The 18,647-nt window shown below is 45.3% G+C and overlaps 1 protein-coding gene and 4 non-coding genes across 9 annotated transcripts in view; 2 read left to right on the top strand and 3 right to left on the bottom strand.

Moving 5' to 3' along the window:
* Positions 1 to 18,647, bottom strand: part of LOC120907743 (plastin-1) — a 27,524-nt gene extending 8,877 nt beyond the window's left edge. Inside the window, exons 1-2 of one of the 5 annotated variants that reach the window (XM_040319102.1) lie at positions 18,556 to 18,647; positions 17,318 to 17,734 (exon numbers count right to left, since the gene is read on the bottom strand). In XM_040319102.1, the coding sequence (XP_040175036.1) occupies positions 17,318 to 17,401 (84 nt within the window). In that variant the 5' untranslated portion in view covers positions 17,402 to 17,734; positions 18,556 to 18,647. Of the gene's footprint in view, positions 1 to 224; positions 683 to 17,317; positions 17,738 to 18,481 lie in introns of those variants that run through there. The other 4 variants (XM_040319100.1, XM_040319099.1, XM_040319101.1 and 1 more) reach the window with 4 other exon arrangements.
* Positions 2,111 to 2,227, top strand: Trnal-caa. The gene is made up of 2 exons: positions 2,111 to 2,148; positions 2,183 to 2,227. It is a non-coding gene; the product is annotated as a tRNA-Leu (tRNA).
* Trnak-uuu lies at positions 2,989 to 3,061 on the bottom strand. Its single transcript has one exon. It is a non-coding gene; the product is annotated as a tRNA-Lys (tRNA).
* Positions 4,105 to 4,177, bottom strand: Trnak-uuu. The gene has a single exon. It is a non-coding gene; the product is annotated as a tRNA-Lys (tRNA).
* Positions 4,602 to 4,723, top strand: Trnal-caa. The gene is made up of 2 exons: positions 4,602 to 4,639; positions 4,679 to 4,723. It is a non-coding gene; the product is annotated as a tRNA-Leu (tRNA).

Raw genomic sequence — 18,647 nt, 5'->3', positions numbered from 1 at the left:
ACTGATGTTCGAACCTTTTTGGTGTGAGGAACAGGATGGAATTCGATCAGTGTTGTTTTTTGTCTTTTAGGTCCATATTATGACTCATTTACAATAAGTGAGCTCATCGGAAGGTTGCCGGTCATCTAGGAATACATCTCCAGTTATTCTGACCCGCAACAAAACCACCACTATGCAGACGATATATTAAAACTCGGCAGATGCTCGGTTCGATCTTGTCTTACTTGATCATACAGCTCCGGCGTGAAGATGCGGCGGAATTCCAGTAGCTCATCTTCCTTGGCGATCTGATGTATATCCATGACGATTGATCACTTGTTTGTGTTTCAAACGACCTAAAAACTAAACACACTCAAAACACTGCAAATCAAGGCACGATAGTAGTAGTCACTGTGTGTCCACAGGGCACTTTGCGCAACGATCCTTCGAACGGCCGATACGTGCGTCCTGTGATGATTAATGCCCACACGATACACGCGACAGCATAAACAAACGAATCCAAACTGTAACCTCCCTTCTGGTCCGGGAGGGGTTGGGTGCAGAGCGCGCCACAAGGTTTCAAACGGGTAAGGAATGGCGGACGACGACGGGGACCGATACCGATACCGCGAGCTCGGAATGGAATGGAAACAGCAGCGACCGCTTGTGGGCAAATGTTGACATCAGACTGTCCGACCGGCCCGCTGCACTTTTGGCCCCAAGGCAAAGCCTACGAACCGCGAAACGGTCACGAACGGTTACACTTGGTATGCGATTGTCGTTCTGTTTCGTTTCCTCTTTTGGTTTCGGCCAGCGCCACGTTACGTTTTCTCCCTTTTGCAGCGATTTTTTTCCTTTTCTCGCTTTTTCTCTCCCTCGATTCCCTCTCTCTCTTTTTTCTATCACTTCTTCTGTTTCGTATGTGTGCATGTATGCCTTGGCTTATCGGCTCGGGCGATGTATGGGGAGCAGCCCCAATCAGTAGGACCGATTCCCGTGGCCAAGAAACTTAACTTCCCGGGGTGCGCGCATGCACCTCCGCTTCCCCGGTTGTTCATCTAGTTCACCGCTTGCTGCATCCCTTGGGCGGGAGGCACCGATAACGAACCCGTACAATGTCACCCGCGGTCTTGCATATCACCCGTGTACACCAGCATGCGAATGCATTGGAGTGTTGACCGTGGAGGAGGTACAGCGGGAAGAGTTGCTTTTTACCATTACCAATAGATCGCATCTTCTTTTTTCTCTCTCTGTCTCTCTCTCTACTGTACCCTGGTTGTGGCCTATCTCCATTGTGCGTTGTTGTGCATTGTTGGTTGAGTAAATACATATTAGTTTTACGGTCCCCTTTTCGTCCTCTGCAATCACGCTTTGCTTGCGGCATTCACGCGTACGACGGCAAGGGAACCAGGGGAAAAGGAAAACGGCGAAAAATAGCCCCGTTGATGGTTCATTTTACTGATAACTGCCAGCATGGTTCATCAGCACAGCCGACGAAGCAATTGGCTATTGGCCCTACTATAAAAATTGGCACAAATAAAACTTTCGATTGGAGTTTATCATCTGCCCCAGTCAACTCTCATCAACCCGTGCAATCGCTTTCCCTCAGTGGTGGCTACACAGACGTAGCGACGAAAATTATCTGTAAATAGCGAAACTATTTTCCTAACCAATACCAATGATCTGTCTTTAGCGTTTGAATTCATTATTGTTCGTTTATTGTTCCTATACGATTATACGACTACTGCACGTGTGTTATATCTCGACGGTCCATCCATGCCAGCTACACGTACCAAAATAGCTCGTGATACGTGCTCCCACCACCTCCCTTGGGCTGGACCATGCGCATCCATATTACTGAGGGCAAAAACAGCAGAAGAAGGAGTTAAGTAGCCGTTCATGATTAATTCATTCAGCAAATTTCGGCTGCGGAAACGAACTGGTGAAGTTTTGGCGCGAATTGCAAATATCAGTAGTGCGTGCCAGTTGCGAGAGCGCTGCATGGAAAGATAGTGAAACATGCGTCATGCGATGTTTTCGATGTTAACAACGTGGCCGTTTGTTTTGTTCATTTTGCGGTGGAAAGTATTGACCGGTTTTTGTACGGCTTTGAGCACGCACCACGCAACATGTCAGGATGGCCGAGCGGTCTAAGGCGCCAGACTCAAGAGCAATCTTGCCCGCTACTGCGCGGGTCCGAGCGTTCTGGTCCTCTCTGAGGGCGTGGGTTCGAATCCCACTTCTGACAATGAAATTCTTTTTTATTACTCATGAACAAGCTGATATTTATGATGTACAGAAGCATCATTTGCAATTGTTAAATAATATACTATACACTGATAATATATAAAGCTACTCTTAAATGTTTACTTGAGTTCAATGAGTTGATTCATAAAGAAATAGTTTAACACAGGTGCAAATTGTATGAATTCAGAATTAAAACTAAGTGTTCTATAAGTATATGCTGTAGTGGCCTCCGACCTTTACAGCAAGAATTAGGTTATGAACAACATAACAAGACGACATTAATTAGAACCTTACGATTCATATATATTTTAATATGCTTAGGTATTATTCCGGAGAGCACTTACATTAAAATTGCGATGGTTTAAGTAGCAGCGAATATGCATTAATACAAACTTACTACAATATGAACTCACTGGTTGAACATCGATTCCCTGCCAACTATTGAATATGTGCTGTTTAGTTGGTACGTTTGTCATACAAATAAATCTTATTTTTTTTTCCTTCAAGCCATGAGATTTTTGTAAATTTTTCAATACTGGGTTTACTATACAAACGCATGCTATTAAATATCGAGCGTTCAATGAAGAAGCATGCCAACTATAAAGCGTTCAACTATAGAGTTCTGACTGTATTACTATTAGGTTATTAATATTGTTATTATCAGCACCATGAATCAATCCCAGAGACTTGTACAAAATACTGCCAAGCATAATCCCATACACATACCGCACTACAAAAAAACGAATCGCAAAAAAACTCGCCCGCCCGAATAGGGACTTGAACCCTAGACCGTTGGATTAAAAGTCCAACGCTCTACCGACTGAGCTACCCGGGCTCTTAACAGCCCCCACGCCAATGCACCATATTAACACAACCCACATTTTTCCGTCGGTCTTACAAACATACCATCAACTACAGAGACGACAGTTAGATCAACCAAATTTATGTGATTCCGTATTATTCATTCTTGTCCCATTTTTTCGTCTTGAATATAAGTATTTCAGTCAGCTAAACCCGGGTTTGAAAATATAAATACAAAGTATCTAAAACACTGTTAAAAATTGTAATTTATTGTTAAAATTATTTAATACATATTATTTATTTTAGCATTGTGTCATCACAGAAAACAGTCCAAAATTATGAATTTAAGAACACCACCAGGTCGTAAGAATGTGGCAATTGTCGTTAGTTTGGACAGTGATACGGCAAAGTACGGTTCACGTGCCGCATGTGGCACTTTGTTGTCTAGATGGTGATTCTTTTCCCTTCCTATGTTTCTTTAGAGCTTTCCCACAATTTATATGTTGTACATAAATTTGACTGTTTACATATTAGCATCAATGATAATTTTAAACAATTGTTCACTTTCTGTCAGAAAGTTTGCCGAACACTGGGTTATATTGCCCTAACTTAGCCATTTCTAATGAATTAGAAAAAAAATAATTTGAACGTAGTGCAACAATAAACGTTGTTTCTATATGCTAAAATAGATTTAATCTAAGAATGAAATATTGTTTAAGGCTAAACTGAAATATATTTTCATAGTTTCATAGCATATTTTACATAATTGTCCTTTTCATATGGTGCTAAATTTATTAAAAATTATACAGCTTGGTCATGCGATATTAGGAAAACGAAAGCAATGTAAAATTGACTGCACATATTGTACTGTAGCTTCAGGCCTCGTATCTGAATCGTCTTTTGAAGAAAATGTGTTAGGTTTAGAATAGAGTGCTAGATACGTTAAATATACAATATAAACCCCGTTTATGTTCAACAACAAAGTCAAAAATATTATGAAACAAGTAATTAAAACTATACTAAGATTGAGAACAAAGCAACACACGCAATCAAAGCACCCACAAAAAAGAATCTCACCGCCCGAATAGGGACTTGAACCCTAGACCGTTGGATTAAAAGTCCAACGCTCTACCGACTGAGCTATCCGGGCCATACTCCCGTTCCCTGCTACACACATATTTATACTCAGTGCGCGCTGAGTCCCACCATATTGCAACTAATACACAGAGAGAGATAGATACATCTTCACGTTACGCTCGTCGCACTACTCTTATCCAATAAGACGCACTTCACCATATCAACTCGTTAACAACAGTAACTTTACATCACTCACATAATACAAATACACATTGCAGTAAAATTGCATGCTCCCAATTAAGAAAAAAAAAAGTTGCTATGGAGCTTTAATCCTGTAATTTAACGATTCCTGCATCGATAATATTGCGCACACAAGGAATGAAACAAAAATCGAAATAAGCACTAATAATTACTGAACTGTCTTAGTTAATCACATCTATTACGTGTTCTAACGGCGTATGGGTGCACTTTCTGTTCTAGCACGCCCCTCTCAACATGTCAGGATGGCCGAGCGGTCTAAGGCGCCAGACTCAAGAGCAATCTTGCCCGCCTTCATGCGGGTCTCCCCCGAGCGTTCTGGTCCTCTCTGAGGGCGTGGGTTCGAATCCCACTTCTGACAGAAACAACACTTTTTGCTGACACAATTGCACTGCTGTTATCAATCATACTACGGATACTTTTTCAACTATCGCAAGCAATTTTAAATAACTGTTTTCTTTGCATACACGCATGTTTTAAGCGTACGGAACGTAAGGAACGAATAAAATGCAAATCGATATCTCGATATCGTGTATTCAACTATTACAGCCCATAACCTTGAGCGTGTAACAACTACAAACACACATTTATTGCCTGAAGCCAACAAAGCTTATCGGTGCTAATAATTCATACACAAAATCGATACAATCTGCGCCCTTCGTTCAACGAGGGTAGACAGCCAACATACCAATCACCGTCCGTCGCAGCAGACGAAATGTACCAAACGAAATTCATGTGTAAAATCGATTTCGTTCAGCACAAACTGTGGTTGGTGGGCGATGGAGGAGGCTGAAGGAACATGTGGGGCAACCGGCGTGATGTGACACACATCTGCAAAACACAACACTTCAACATACGGGGCGGGAACAGTGAAACATTCCATCTATTTTGCCTCGCACAAATGGAGATTCGATGTCGCGATAGTGTCTCGCGATGTTTGCGATATGAGCTGTTATTTCCAGGCGGATATATCTGTAGCTTCTTCTAGCACGGCCGGTTCCAATAGCACGGGATCGGTGCGCGATATGTGTGCGTATGATGTCAGCTGCTTCGCCAGCGTACATTTGAATGCTAACATGCTACACATCACACCAACGACACGGTGATTGATCATCGAGCACCAAAGAATCGGTAAAGGGTGTCAGAATAGTGACAGGTTCAACCAGGTACGTTTCGGGACACATCAACAAACCACTACAATCACACAGATTATGTTAAGGTAGGCTCTAGATATTTCAGAACAAGTTATGGTTCACTATGCATACTGTGGTATCTAGTGGGAAAGCAATACTATGTAGACATGTTTCTGAAGAGTGTTGCTCACTGCTTGGGTAGGAAACGAATGATACCAAGTATCGACGGTTTGGCTATGGTCGGAATTCCTTACGGTAAAACTCATTGATGTTTCCAGTTCGGGAATGGTATGCAGCAACAGCACTCCACCCTCCAGGAGCAAGGTCGTTAGCAACCACCCAAGCTCAGGTAAATTGACGATTTCCTGGCCTGTGTGTGTGTGTGTTGGAGTGTACCGTAATATTCCACTTTCCATGCGCTTTGGACTCATTTTCAACTGCACAGTATACCACACCAAGCGTTGCAGCAGGTCTCAAAGGGGCTCCAAATACACCCTCCCGTTTGTCGGGGCCCGCGGGCACCAGTCGAGAGAAATGTTAATGATTGCAATTTGTGAGCTATTAACCATGTGGCGGACTCTCTTGAATTCCCCGCACCGTCAGCTTGACGCGTTCCGTTCAATTTAGGCGTGGACTACCAACTCTAATGGCAGCAGCAAAAATCCAGCATCAGCACTATCAGAAGTGAATGGAATCATCAGGAAGGGATTGGATTGCAGTTCACAATGCTTAAGGTTGTTGTAGGCGCGGGAAAAAATCGACCATTTTTGAAGTCTAATTCAACTCTCAGTAACGAAAACTACAACAAACCAACACCAGCCATTAAAAGAAGAGCGGAGAGCAATGTTTAATTGAACCCAGCTGGCCCAGCTAGGGCGTGTGTTAGAGGGTCGACCCAAACTTATAAATGTTAAAATGTGTTCATCCATCTGCCAGCTGATCAACCCTTCGCTTTATCCTACTAGAAATTTTAGAAAGTTTAATGTAACACAATTCAACCTTCATATCCCAAAAAATAATTCAATCAAGGCGCAGCGTAATAGACTTGAGTGCGAGGGTAGTGTATTTGATCTATTGTTCATAATTCATCTTCCCTTATGCAATCACTTTCATTACGTGTCACAAACGAAATATGAAGTGTGTAAATGCATTTCTTTAACACCATTCAGTTGTTCGAATTCCATCATAAAAATCAACCTCTTGCTTTCCCGACTGGCAACCACTCGACACATTCCTTGCGCCTTTGGCGTCAAGTGGCAGCAATTCCTTCGTTGAGTTTTGGAGTAAGTTGAGATATCTCAATTGATAATTTTGAAATATCTATTACTACTTCTACTGCTCCTAGTACTTGACAGTTCAAGTCAAGTGGTGAGATAAAAGCGCCAAAGCATTAAAACGCATCATAAACTAAACGTTGTCAGGAAAACAGTTTTATCGCATACAACACAATCGGTGCAGCTCACGTGATTTGAAACAACACACATACACACAGAAACAAACGAATATCGAGCAACAATTGAACAGACCGCTGCTTCCATCCGCTCATTTCGTTTTTCTCGTACGATCGTTTTCCCAATTCGCTTTTCTGCCCCTTCCCGATCAAGCGAAAGGAACTAAAATGCGCCACAGCGCAGGCAGAGAACATACCAAAGGGTGAGGGGGAGGGGGGTGGTTTTGTGCAGTCATCCACAAAATCTAAGACAAAACTCGCATCACACGCCTCGCGCTCAAGGTTGTTTTGGTTCGTGTGCGCGTTAGTGTACAGATTGTACCGATCTTTTCCCACCGGGACGGACGGGGCAGTCCTCCCCATTTGTCGGGTGGAAATTGGAACGGCGCGGTTCACACATCGGAAATTTGTTGGGGAGAACGCCGCGCTTTGGCTCGCCCTTCTCTTCCGAGCGGCTCCCCCAGTGGCGCAGCACTGATCGGTTCACTTAGAGAGGGAATCACAGGCGCCGCCACTGCCGTTGCAAACCAACCGGAAGAGGGCGAAATCTCGTGCCCCAAGACGTTTCCACGGTCGATTTACTACTACCACCACTACCATTCTGATGCCGGTACACCGGCTTTACACTGTTTTTGTACTTTTACTCACGCTTTCAAAATCCCCGAATCTGCGATTGGGGTCCACAGCGTCCAGCTGCTATGCAACAGGTATATGTAGCCCCAGCAAGATTGATCGCCGCTTTCAATCATATGCCCAATGACCAACACAGAGGAAGCGGGACGGGAAAGTGTTTTCCTTTGCTAGTCACTTTTTCGGCCCTTTCTATTCTTTTGGGTGCGCAAAAAACACCGACGATTGTATTTAGTTACGACACGCTACCATAATGCGCTTGGAAATGACGCGAACGAGCGCTGTAACGTACGCAAGATGAATTTGAGGCAAATAATAGAAAGAATAGAACTGATAAAGTTTAATGGATAGAATTAAAGATTGGATAAAATGCATGTTCTGTTCTAATTACTGTTCATCTTATCATATACGATGAGAGCTGCAACTGTAATCGTTAACAATCCGTTTAATCGAAGACTCAGTGATCAGCTAAAATCTTAAAAACGAATATTACAGGGTTTTTCTAGGGATTCTCATAGTTGTGGGACACTTTCTTGACTCTTTCCTGTGGGTAGTGAACTTCATATGTAGGAAATTGGACTCTACGGGATCCTTGTTCGGCAGGCTCTTTGCAAATTCCTATTGGATTTGTCAAACAAGGGTGCTATAGAATCCAATTCCTATCACATTATGTTCATTTCATTCATTTCATTTCATGACTGTTAGTGCATTGTTTCTTTCGAATCGATCGAACATTCAATGGGCGTCTGGGCGGGCAGCAAACGTAACTTCCTATCACTATTTTACACTATATACGTGCGTGTGTGTGCTGTGTTTAGCGCCGCAAAGCACGATTCCATAATGCTGTACACCATTGTACACGGATGCGCCAATACCCGCCACAGACAGAGTGCGAAAAGAAAACCAATCGTAAACCAAAGCCATACGACACCGAAACCATGTGTATGTGGCTTCCTCTTATGCAAGCGCTCACACACCTCCTGCAACCTCGTTGCAGCATGCTATAAAACAAAAAGATAGGAAAAGGATGCATCATCAACCTGTTTTCAATTACTTAAGGTGCAAACGCGCACAGCAAAGTAACTGCAGGTCCCCAGCAAACCCGGAATTTTAATTAGATACGATCACTTATATTGCGAGACACATGGTTGGGCCATATCTTTACCCATCGGTGACAATCACAATCAATTATGCAAGGTGAGGCAGGATAGAGTGACTGGTGCAGTGGTGCAGTGGTGCATCGGCGGTTTGTGGTTTTGCGCTTCCGTGTAACGTGTCTCGATTTTCACGGCCAACCAATGGCTTTGTGGTTAGAAGATACGATCGTTGCAGCACACTCTCGGTACATTATCGTGACGGTGTAGTGCTCCGTCAGCGTCTCAACTGACAAGAAGAACCCGCGGGTGCGGACGTAATTCGTGCTTGATCGGGCGACAAATCGATCGTCGAACACATGTCCGGGTGCAATGAAGGGAGAAAATCGTTCCCTCCAGCCTCGCTCTAAGGTTCTTTCCCAGTCGTCAAACCGGATTTCTATACTCGGAATCACAGAAAAAAAAACCTGCTGCTACTAACATACATTCCCGGAACATTGAGATACTTCAAATACTGCCCCCTAACGTTGATCAACGGGAGTTTGTACGTTTGGTTCCTATAGCAGTCACTTCTTCTCACTGTTAGAGCTTTTAGTATCACTGCCGGACTCTAGCTTACGATCGTCCCACTGTTCCGGTTGATGCTGACCAGAGAACACCGGAGAAACTACAATAAAAAAAGATGCTTAATCAACTGTGTAATCAGAGAAACCGAATGATCGCTACGGGCGGATGAAGCAACATGAGAAGCTGTCCATCAACGATCCCCGAAGTGGTGCATTGCGTCGCTCACTGTTGTGAGAATAATGCGGGCCATTGTGTGTTTGTGTTGTGTGCGGGCCCCATCCAGTAGAATTGCAGCTATTAGAGCTTGCGTGCAGTCGGGCTTGTCGCGGGAGCAATAACAGCAGCAGCAGTTTGCACTACACCGCAGCAGCAGCAGCAGATGATGAATGTTGATGAAGAAATTTTGCATCCAAATGAATCGTTTCGCCGTTCAGGGTTTGAAGCGTCAATGCAACCGAGACGGCATCATGGGAAAGGAAGGTTGAGTGGCGGTGGGCCTTGTTGCAATGTTTAGCAATGCGAATGAATGTTTGCGTCTTGGCGACGTGGCTTATCTACCGGATGACCTTTCTCGCTAATTAAACGCGGTGTTATCTGAATCTGTAACAGAACAGTATTGGTAGCTGTTTGTGTTTATTCAACTAACAAAAAATGAACGATTTGTTTTTAAAGTAGCACTTGGGATTAATTGCACAAAGAGTGTGTTCAACACGTTCATAAGCTAACTGCACAATCTTAAACTAATAGTTGACGTTCGTCCTCCTGTTTTAAGGGTTATTTTAAGCGAGCCTTAACGCGTACACATATCGTATGCAGGCAAATGTGTTGTAAATTGGTAGTAAAAATCAATTTATGCTTTATTCTCAGGCAGCTGTGAATTATTTCTGCGCACAGCTTCGAGAACCTGCAAACGAATGGAACAATACAGGTTAGGATTTTCCACGTGTTGTTTGTTTTTTTTTCTCCTTCAAAAGTCAACGAAACCCACAGCCACAGATCTCGCACGTAATAACCAGTTTGATCATCCATCTTCATAAGCTTCAAAAGATCGTGATTACAAAAAAAAAAACACGCATAGTTGATCGTCTGTAGGCACGCTTCTGCCGAAAGATTCCAATTAACACAGTGTAACAACAACAACACACACATACAACAAATCGGCCCACAAAACTCCCAACACCCTAAGCGTTAGTTTGGGCAGAATGGTGCGGTGTGTGCCCCGTTCTTAACGTGGCATCGAAGTTTCTTGACCCCTCCTGAGCATGGGTGCTGTGCCTGGTGCGTCGATATAGCGTCATCCTCGCTCGTACGTACCACTTTTCATCACATCCCCCATCTTCATTATGATCATCATCATCATCACCATCCAGGCTTTACACCACACAGACAGACACACACACAAACATACATTATCGGCTGCCTATTGCCCAAAGACGCGAGCGGTTTCTTTATTTGCTTCTTTAGCGCAGCTCACCACACTCGTCGTCGTGCTGTTATGGCCACAACCGACGATTGTGGTCGATGGAGACCACCGAGTGGCTGTGAAATTATTTTTCCATCCATCTCCATTTCCATCAGCCAAGCTACTGCTGCATCTTGGTGCGTAAATAAACGCGAAAATAAACGCGACAGAACGCGACGTCGCTGATTCGATGGGGGAGAATCCGCAGCGGGCAGAGCCACGCTGAAAATAGAGACATGCACACACGCACGCATATTCGCGGTTGGAACGATGCGCGTATGCAAATAGTACCACCAACACAGCCACAGAGACAGCATGTTGCGCCTTATCGCTCCCGCCCGGAGCTCCGTTGGTCGACAAACAACATATGGTGCGCACATTTTGTTGGCAGCAAGTTACATCCCATAGGGGTGTGTGTGCCGTGTGTGTTGCTTGTAAGCTGGCGGAGGGCAATTCTTTCACGTCGGTGTGATTGATAATTTCAAGTGTGGTCGATAAATTGCCGGGAGTATCGCAAAGGCCCACCCGCAAAGGGTGTTAAAAATTGTACTACGGGTGCCCTTTTATTAAAGAGCATGACATTGTTGGAGTTCAGTTTGGAGTTTAGTTTGCGATCAGTTTTATTTTCTTATAGTATTTTTTTAATTTTCATATAGTATTACTATCTAATTACATTTTTAGATAGTATTATATCGGTTCTTTTCAACGATGTTATCAATTTTCAATTTTTTTTTCTTTGTCTCATCGGCTTTCTTTGTCATTCAAATATGTTGACTAATGGGAATTGTTGGTAGGTAATGGGATATGTAAATACAATCTTCCTGTATTGTCTTGGTCTTCCATTGACGGTGTCTTGAGATGAAAGTCCCTGAAATTGTCTACGATGGAATAATATCCATACTGTCTTTGTGCCGCCAATCGATTCAATTCAATCAATCAATCAATTCAATAAATAAATAAATTGCAATTACGTGACCTGCTCACTGCAGCCCAACGAGTCTAGTGTCTGACAATACAGATGCGCCATGACTCGCATGAATAGTATATTGCAAGATGAATTATCAACGCTCAGAATAACTATTAAACTAACTGGTAAGTTGCAGGAATGTTCCTGCTGCTGAACAGCTATTCTACAGTTTTTGTAAAAAGCTCGCAGTTTAAAAGTCTTTGAATTTAATGGGCATGGTTCAAATAATAACACTTTCATCTACGAATGTTTTGCAATACACACGGCAAGAGAAATCATTTTATTATCCCCTTTCAAATCACACTTCAATGACAAATTCAATCGCTTGATCTCAACCGGCACCCGCTCTCAATTGCACGCCTTTCCCAAACAACCTTGTGCGGGGTTTTCATCCATTTCTAGACGCAGAGATTTATGTGCAATTATAATACCATAGAGTTCAAATTCATTCTCAAGGTGCAGCAGCGCGGCAGCATCATAAGCGGCTGCACCGCGGAGAAAACTGCAATCGATCGAACTGACCCCGTTTTCCCACCCAGCCACTCGATCGGCCGCACTATCGCTCCTACAAAGCAATTGGCCCCCTCGGGTGGTGGTTGGTGGGTAAACACCAATTCCATGTAAATTAGATAATGAATCGAGATAATGATATGTTTGGCCTCGGGAGCAGCAAAATAAACACAAACACACTCATACACGCGCCAAGCCATTCAAAAACAGCGTACCATTTTCTTTGCCATGTATTCGCGGGCCTGCATAAAAGCCTTTTTTGAAAAACTTACACAGGAGGGTACTGGATGGGGGAGTCGGCTTTTTGCTGTGAGTTTAAGCTTTTTTTAACCTGTTTAGTTTGAATTCGTGTGTTTGCGAATGGATCTAGACTTTTTTTTTGTTGCTACAAAAAATCGGTTTCTCCCCAACCGACGAGCTTAATTCATTACCTAATTTTTCCCCGTACATGCCCGGCGGGTGACCCCGAAAATTCAACACACAAAAAAAGCTACCGTTGCACAGACACAAAACGAACATTCCGGCTGCAGTGTTTGCACATTTTTCGGATGCTCGAGCTGGACAGCAGCTGCAGTTGTGGGCATAGTGGCACGAAGTCTTTCGCATTATCAATTTCGACACTGCCCGTTTGGGCCCGTGGCTACCCTGAAAACACGGTGAAAGAGAGGTGAGTGGGACGTTATTGTTTAGCATTGCGGCGATGGAACCGTTTTTCCGGTACACACACACACACCACAGTAGCCAACACGCGCGGGAATGGGTGAGCGTTTCCTCGATCGGGTTCGTCTAGCGTGGTGGCGATTGAATCGCCAATGTCATAACGAGGCGAGTTGTAAGGAACTCTCTTTCGGCGTGGTAATTGAACAGAGCACGTTACCCTTGGAGTCACGCAGTTCATTTGGAGCTGTTGGCAGCTGCTGAGCCTAAGTTGCTTACTTTCGCTACCCTCCCCGTAATGATCGTGCACACGATCGCGCCAAGTGACGAAACTGTGGGCTTGCCCCCGATTGTTGTGCTTTCCATTTCAAAGAAGGCCAAGACGGTACCGATCTTTGAATGGCATAATGTTCCTCTTTTGTCCCCAAACTTCAGTAAGCGGTGACTCTATTTGGAGCACGCCGCTGATGTCATGTTTGTACAGATCCACCATCTAGCCAGCGCAGCGTGATGTAACGCTGTAAGCGCTTTTGGTACGCGCTGTAAGGACATTGCGTATGCACGAAATAAAATCCACTCCCAAAATCAGACCCGCCAGGCAGATGGTGGCGTACGTGGACGTGGAGGAGTTCCATCGAGCTTTGGAGTGCTGTGTCCATTGATCTTTCGCCCACACAGCGGTAACTCTCCGCGATTGTGCAGCTGTAGGACGAAGGCCACACGGCAACGTTTGTTGCTGGCATTCCCTGTCACTCCCTGCATTCCTCCGAGCCGCGGAACAACAATCATATGCACAACCTTTGCACCTTAAAGGCAACGGCGCTGCTGCGCACAACAAGCGAACGTGATAGAAAAGTCAATAAAAGAATTGATTGGAGCCCCGGCGCTGTCGATTCATACCCCTGACTCATAACTGTTGATGAGACATAAATTCTCTGTGTGTATGCGTGTGTTTGCCTTTGTTCCTTTTTCTATTCCACGCGGGCCGTCAGCGACAACAAGAGTCCGAACACTTGAGAGCTTCGTTCTCCATAATAGCTCAAGCACACGGAAGTGCGCCTGTAGTGTGCTAACTCTCGCTGACACACACACACACACGCATACTCTGCCTCTCCCTCCCAGCTGATCTTTAAGAGGCAATATTCAAATTGCGTCGTAGCGTCGCGATCATACATAGCCATACATAGTGCAACACAGCATTGGCGGGTTGGCGGGTGTAGCGGCCCTGGCTGGCAGGTGATGTCACGATCGCGTTCTCTGCAGTGCGACGTGTCTCCTTTGTCTCCCACACTGATCGTAAAAGTAAGTGCCCCGCGTTTGTGTGTGTGTGTGTGCAAATTAGTCACACAGCGTTACTTTGCTGACAAGGAAGAATATGGCGCTATGATCGTGTGTCGAAGGGATCTGCTGAATCTCGGGAATGCACCCAACATTGCAATGGACCATTGTTCCACGGGGCGGGCGGGCTGTATCAGTATCTAGGTGGCTTCCCCACCCCTCCCAGCCTCATGTGCAGACGGGTTGGAATGGAACGTGTTTATCCGGTTGGGCACACTCCCAGCAGAGCTCTCGTTTTGCTTTGAGTGTTTGTGTGTGTGTGTGTGTTTGTGCGAGGCAGTGCGCTCCGGAATGCGGCACGATAAGCTACTTTGAGAAACACCCCCTGGCGACCCCACACCACCTCCACACCCCTCAAACGGTGCCGGAATGATGCGGAAGCATAAAATATGCGCGTGACCTTCAGCGGAGTGGGAAAACGCACACTGATAAGTGAAGCATCCGCGATCCAATGGCTCTGGGGGAGAGGGTGGCGGACTTTCGGGGCGATCATCGTGCCATCCTCTCGGAGGAATGGTTGAGGTGAAAGTTATCTTCGAAATAAAAACACAAGCCTAAGCCCCCCTCCAACCACCAAAAGTGAGAAAGCTTTGAGCGATTTCAATCGCCAACAAACACACCGTCGCTCTTCTCGGTTGGAAATATATGCAAAGCATGTTGAACGATTTCCCACACACATTCACACAAGTACCGACACAGAAAGACATGCTGCTGCTGTGCTCTTTGGGCGAAATTAATGCCTTCTTGTAGTGAAGCTCCAGAAAACACTTTGTGCCGTGTTGTATCACCTTCGGCTTGGAAGCTGACCTCCGATCTGAATAGGTCCTTACTGACGTCCGAGTACTCCCCCATAGTGGTATCGTGGCGTGGGTGTAGCTGTGTGTATATGTAAAAACAGGACTGTCTGTTTTGTGTAGGCTTTGCAGTCCACTTTCGAGTGGTAGTTTATGGCACTAAACATGGCCAGGGTGGTATATATATGGGCAAGATATATGGCCATTGTACGGAAATGTTTCGTGAAGGCTTTGACAACAAAACTTTTCTCCCACTTTTGCCTTAAAATTGATGAACGCTGGTACACGTTTCATGGGTAAGAGATTTCATGAATGGTTTCAATCATTTGGAACGTTGGCGAAAATATATATGTTCATAGACGCTGTGTACTTGGCATGAAGAAGTACACTCTTATCTCAACGGGTTTTCGACATCCACAAAACGGGGTTTTAATTTCTCCCAATTCCTCAGAAAGGAACTAAATCTTACGCCTGGAATTTATTAGACGAAATGTCGGCTTGCCCCCGACGGGAATGAAACATCAGCAAATGTTCCACTGACTACTTACAAAGCAGATGCCAACATAATAGATTATTAATATTCTGAGGAGTAATACGGCCTTTTTGGACCGTTCCTCCAGAGTGAAAGTACGAAAAATGTGAACAATTATTTTATGAACCTATGATCAATTCAATCAAGACGCAGACCGTGCAATTTATAACTCAATGCACCGGGCGTATGTACACGTGTTCCAGACAGTCCGCCCGTTAGCAGTAAGTCCGCCTGCGCGGAATCCACCAAAAGCCATCGACCGGATGAAAAAATGCCAGAAGAAATTCAATCCATAACACACACACACAAACACACAGGAAGCTTCGGACGGTGTGTGGGCTCGGGTGGCAGCTTCCGGATGCAAACAAAATCAACGACCGGTGCGCGTATACGCGCATCCGGGATGCGGGAAGAAAAGGTGGTCATGCCGCACCCTTGGAATTTGTAGCGCTGGGAGGCAAAAGGGGTCTGAAACGGTGGAGCAGACAACATGAACAGAACATGAGAGCACCGGAAAAATCTTAAACGCGGCGAGGGAAAAACCGAAAACCATCCCGGACACCCCCCGGTTGGTGCCTCTCACGCCCCACGGGAAGCACACGCTGGGAGTGTCGTGGCATGCGCGTACGCAACCTTCGCCCGGCGGCTTCGGCCGGAGCAGTGGCGTGTTATCGGAGACGGGTTCGTTCGGCAAATTTTGCCGGGAGCCGGAATGCCGGCAACGGAGACGACGACGACGACGACGACTTCGTCCGACCGAAATGAGGTCAAACGTCTGGTTTGCTCGGTCGGATCTGAATGAGAAGCGCACTAGAGACGCGCGCCGTACCGGCATACAATTATGCTATAGCAACGGGAATATGGCTAACAACGCACACACTCACACATGCAGCCGAGGATGTGTAAGGCGGCGCCAGGGCTGGGTACAGAGTAGGGCGATACCATTGAACGGCTCATAAGAACGACTTTAGAGAGGAGCAAAAATAAAAACCGGTGAACCCTTCCGGGTAGCTTCTTCATCACAATCGATAGGGATTTCCACGGTAAAGAGCTCCATGCGCCCCTACACGTCTAAAGCCGGCAATGAGTCATCGTAAATCAATTGGAAATTAATTAAACAAGAAACAAGCGTACTCGCTTTCCCGTACCCACAGCAGGGGGTGGTGGTAAACCGTTCGCTCGTAAGGGCAATAGAAAAAGAAATGAAGTTCCAGCTAGAAGGGCTGGCCATGGCGCTCGCTGTGTACGTGAATCGGTAACAATTTTCACTCCCACACAACCACCCCCCGCACGACAGTATTTAATCATGTAAATGGACACCATTCCATACAGGACACACTCACCACCCTCGTTGGGAGGGTGAATATTATTAAAACCGCACATGCAAATGCCACCCCGTCGCGTTTGAAGGGGCGTTTTTTTTTCGTGTACGCAAAATGGCGTAGGAAGGGTTATTTCTAATTCAACCAAGAGAAGAAGATTTAATCAATATGCACAGTTATATTGGGTATAATAAGGTTTTTCTTAAGATTTGTGACAATTTCACAGCAAACAGTGTTGCTCACCTCCCCCAGCGGGAGGCATCTCGATGCGTGGCTCAGACCGCAGTTACCACCCCAATGGTCACCACCCGCAACGCAAAGAAGTGAACGGCGCCGTACGGACACAAAGGTCCCGCTATGTACGAGGCTTTCTGCCGGCGGGCATGGTGGCATTTGCGAGGTGGAGGGAGGGAGGTTAGAAAATTCTTGCCCCCCCCCTCCCCCCTTCGGGAGGATGCAACAAGATGAAACGTCTCTTCGCACGTTTTTCCACACTTACCTCCTCAAACTTTTCCCGCATCTCTGCCCGTTCCTCCACCGACAGGCTCTTCTGGTGATGTGCGGCATTTCGGAAAGAAGCCATTTTTGTTGTATCTCGCGCTCTTTCGCACCACTGCACTGCTGGCTTCGCGATCGATGATCCCGTCTGCTTCACTTCTCCACTAGCCGCTGGTACTCTCAGTAAACACACACAGGCACACACACCACACTAACAATCACTCTCACACACACGCACTCGGCGATCGCTTTTATTTTTATACTACTGCTTATGTGTTGTGCCTCCGAGGTTTGGTGGCGTGTGTAGTATTGCGCGTACACAATTTTATTTACGTTATCTGCCTTATTGCTTTTTTTTCTTTTTAAAACAACAGCTCACTCATATGCCATCTGACGTATTGCACTGTAAATTTTGATGCTGCTGGAAATGAAACAAAACCATCTTACTTGCCATCCTACTTATAATATACAATCATCGTTGGTCGTTCGCCCCACACCCCACCGGCCTAGCTCCGACCAAACCTTCCAACAAGCGAGACGGAAGAGGAGCGTGTGGCTTTATTTGTGGCTCGTTATGATGCCGTGGCCATCGGAAGAGAAAACATAAAAAATAACACTGACTCAGCACACCGTACAACCGCTGAATATTCCTTAAGAAAAATGCTGTTTTGTTGCCCTTCCTCCCACCCCCCAGGGAGTTTGTGATTTTTTAACGTATAGAACTTTTTGACAACTGGCTTTTTTGTCAATGAATCAAAGCAGCAAGCCGCGAGCCGAAAGGAATGCTTTCGTTCTCTCATTCAATCCAATTGGACTAGTTGTTGGCAACTGGAAGAAAAATGGAAGAACAATCACACCCTTTCGGCACCTTCGACCAAAACACACACACACACACACTTGAACGGTACTAACAACACGATATAACCACTAAAATTCTACACAACACCACCACATCCTCCTTCATTCTTGTGCTCCCTCTCTTTCTTTCTTTCTTTCTTTCTCTCCCGGATATCTTGCCCCTTTCCCCCTGCCCTTAAAGAAGGGATTCATAAACTAAAACTGATGTTTTCGATCAAATCACGCAACAAATAAGCCCGAAATGCGGTGCTTCTGTTCGTCAACAGTGATGCAAAACAGTTTTGCTGTCGCACTTTTTGTAACACACCAGCGTTTGTTGCAAGCGTTTGGTTGCTAGTTCTTAGATCGTAAAAACACACAGCGTGAAACGTGTTCAGTTACCGTTTGTTGGCTAAAGACTCTCGAGGAGATTTGATGACTGCTTGCGAAGCCGACGACGCGAAAAATAACGCCGCAAGGGAGTGAGCCAAGTG

The sequence above is a fragment of the Anopheles arabiensis genome, chromosome 2 (genome assembly GCF_016920715.1).
Source record: "Anopheles arabiensis isolate DONGOLA chromosome 2, AaraD3, whole genome shotgun sequence".
Taxonomy (NCBI): domain Eukaryota; kingdom Metazoa; phylum Arthropoda; class Insecta; order Diptera; family Culicidae; genus Anopheles; species Anopheles arabiensis.
The sequence above is the reverse complement of the archived record's forward strand: the minus strand, read 5'-3'. Positions and strand labels throughout refer to the sequence as shown.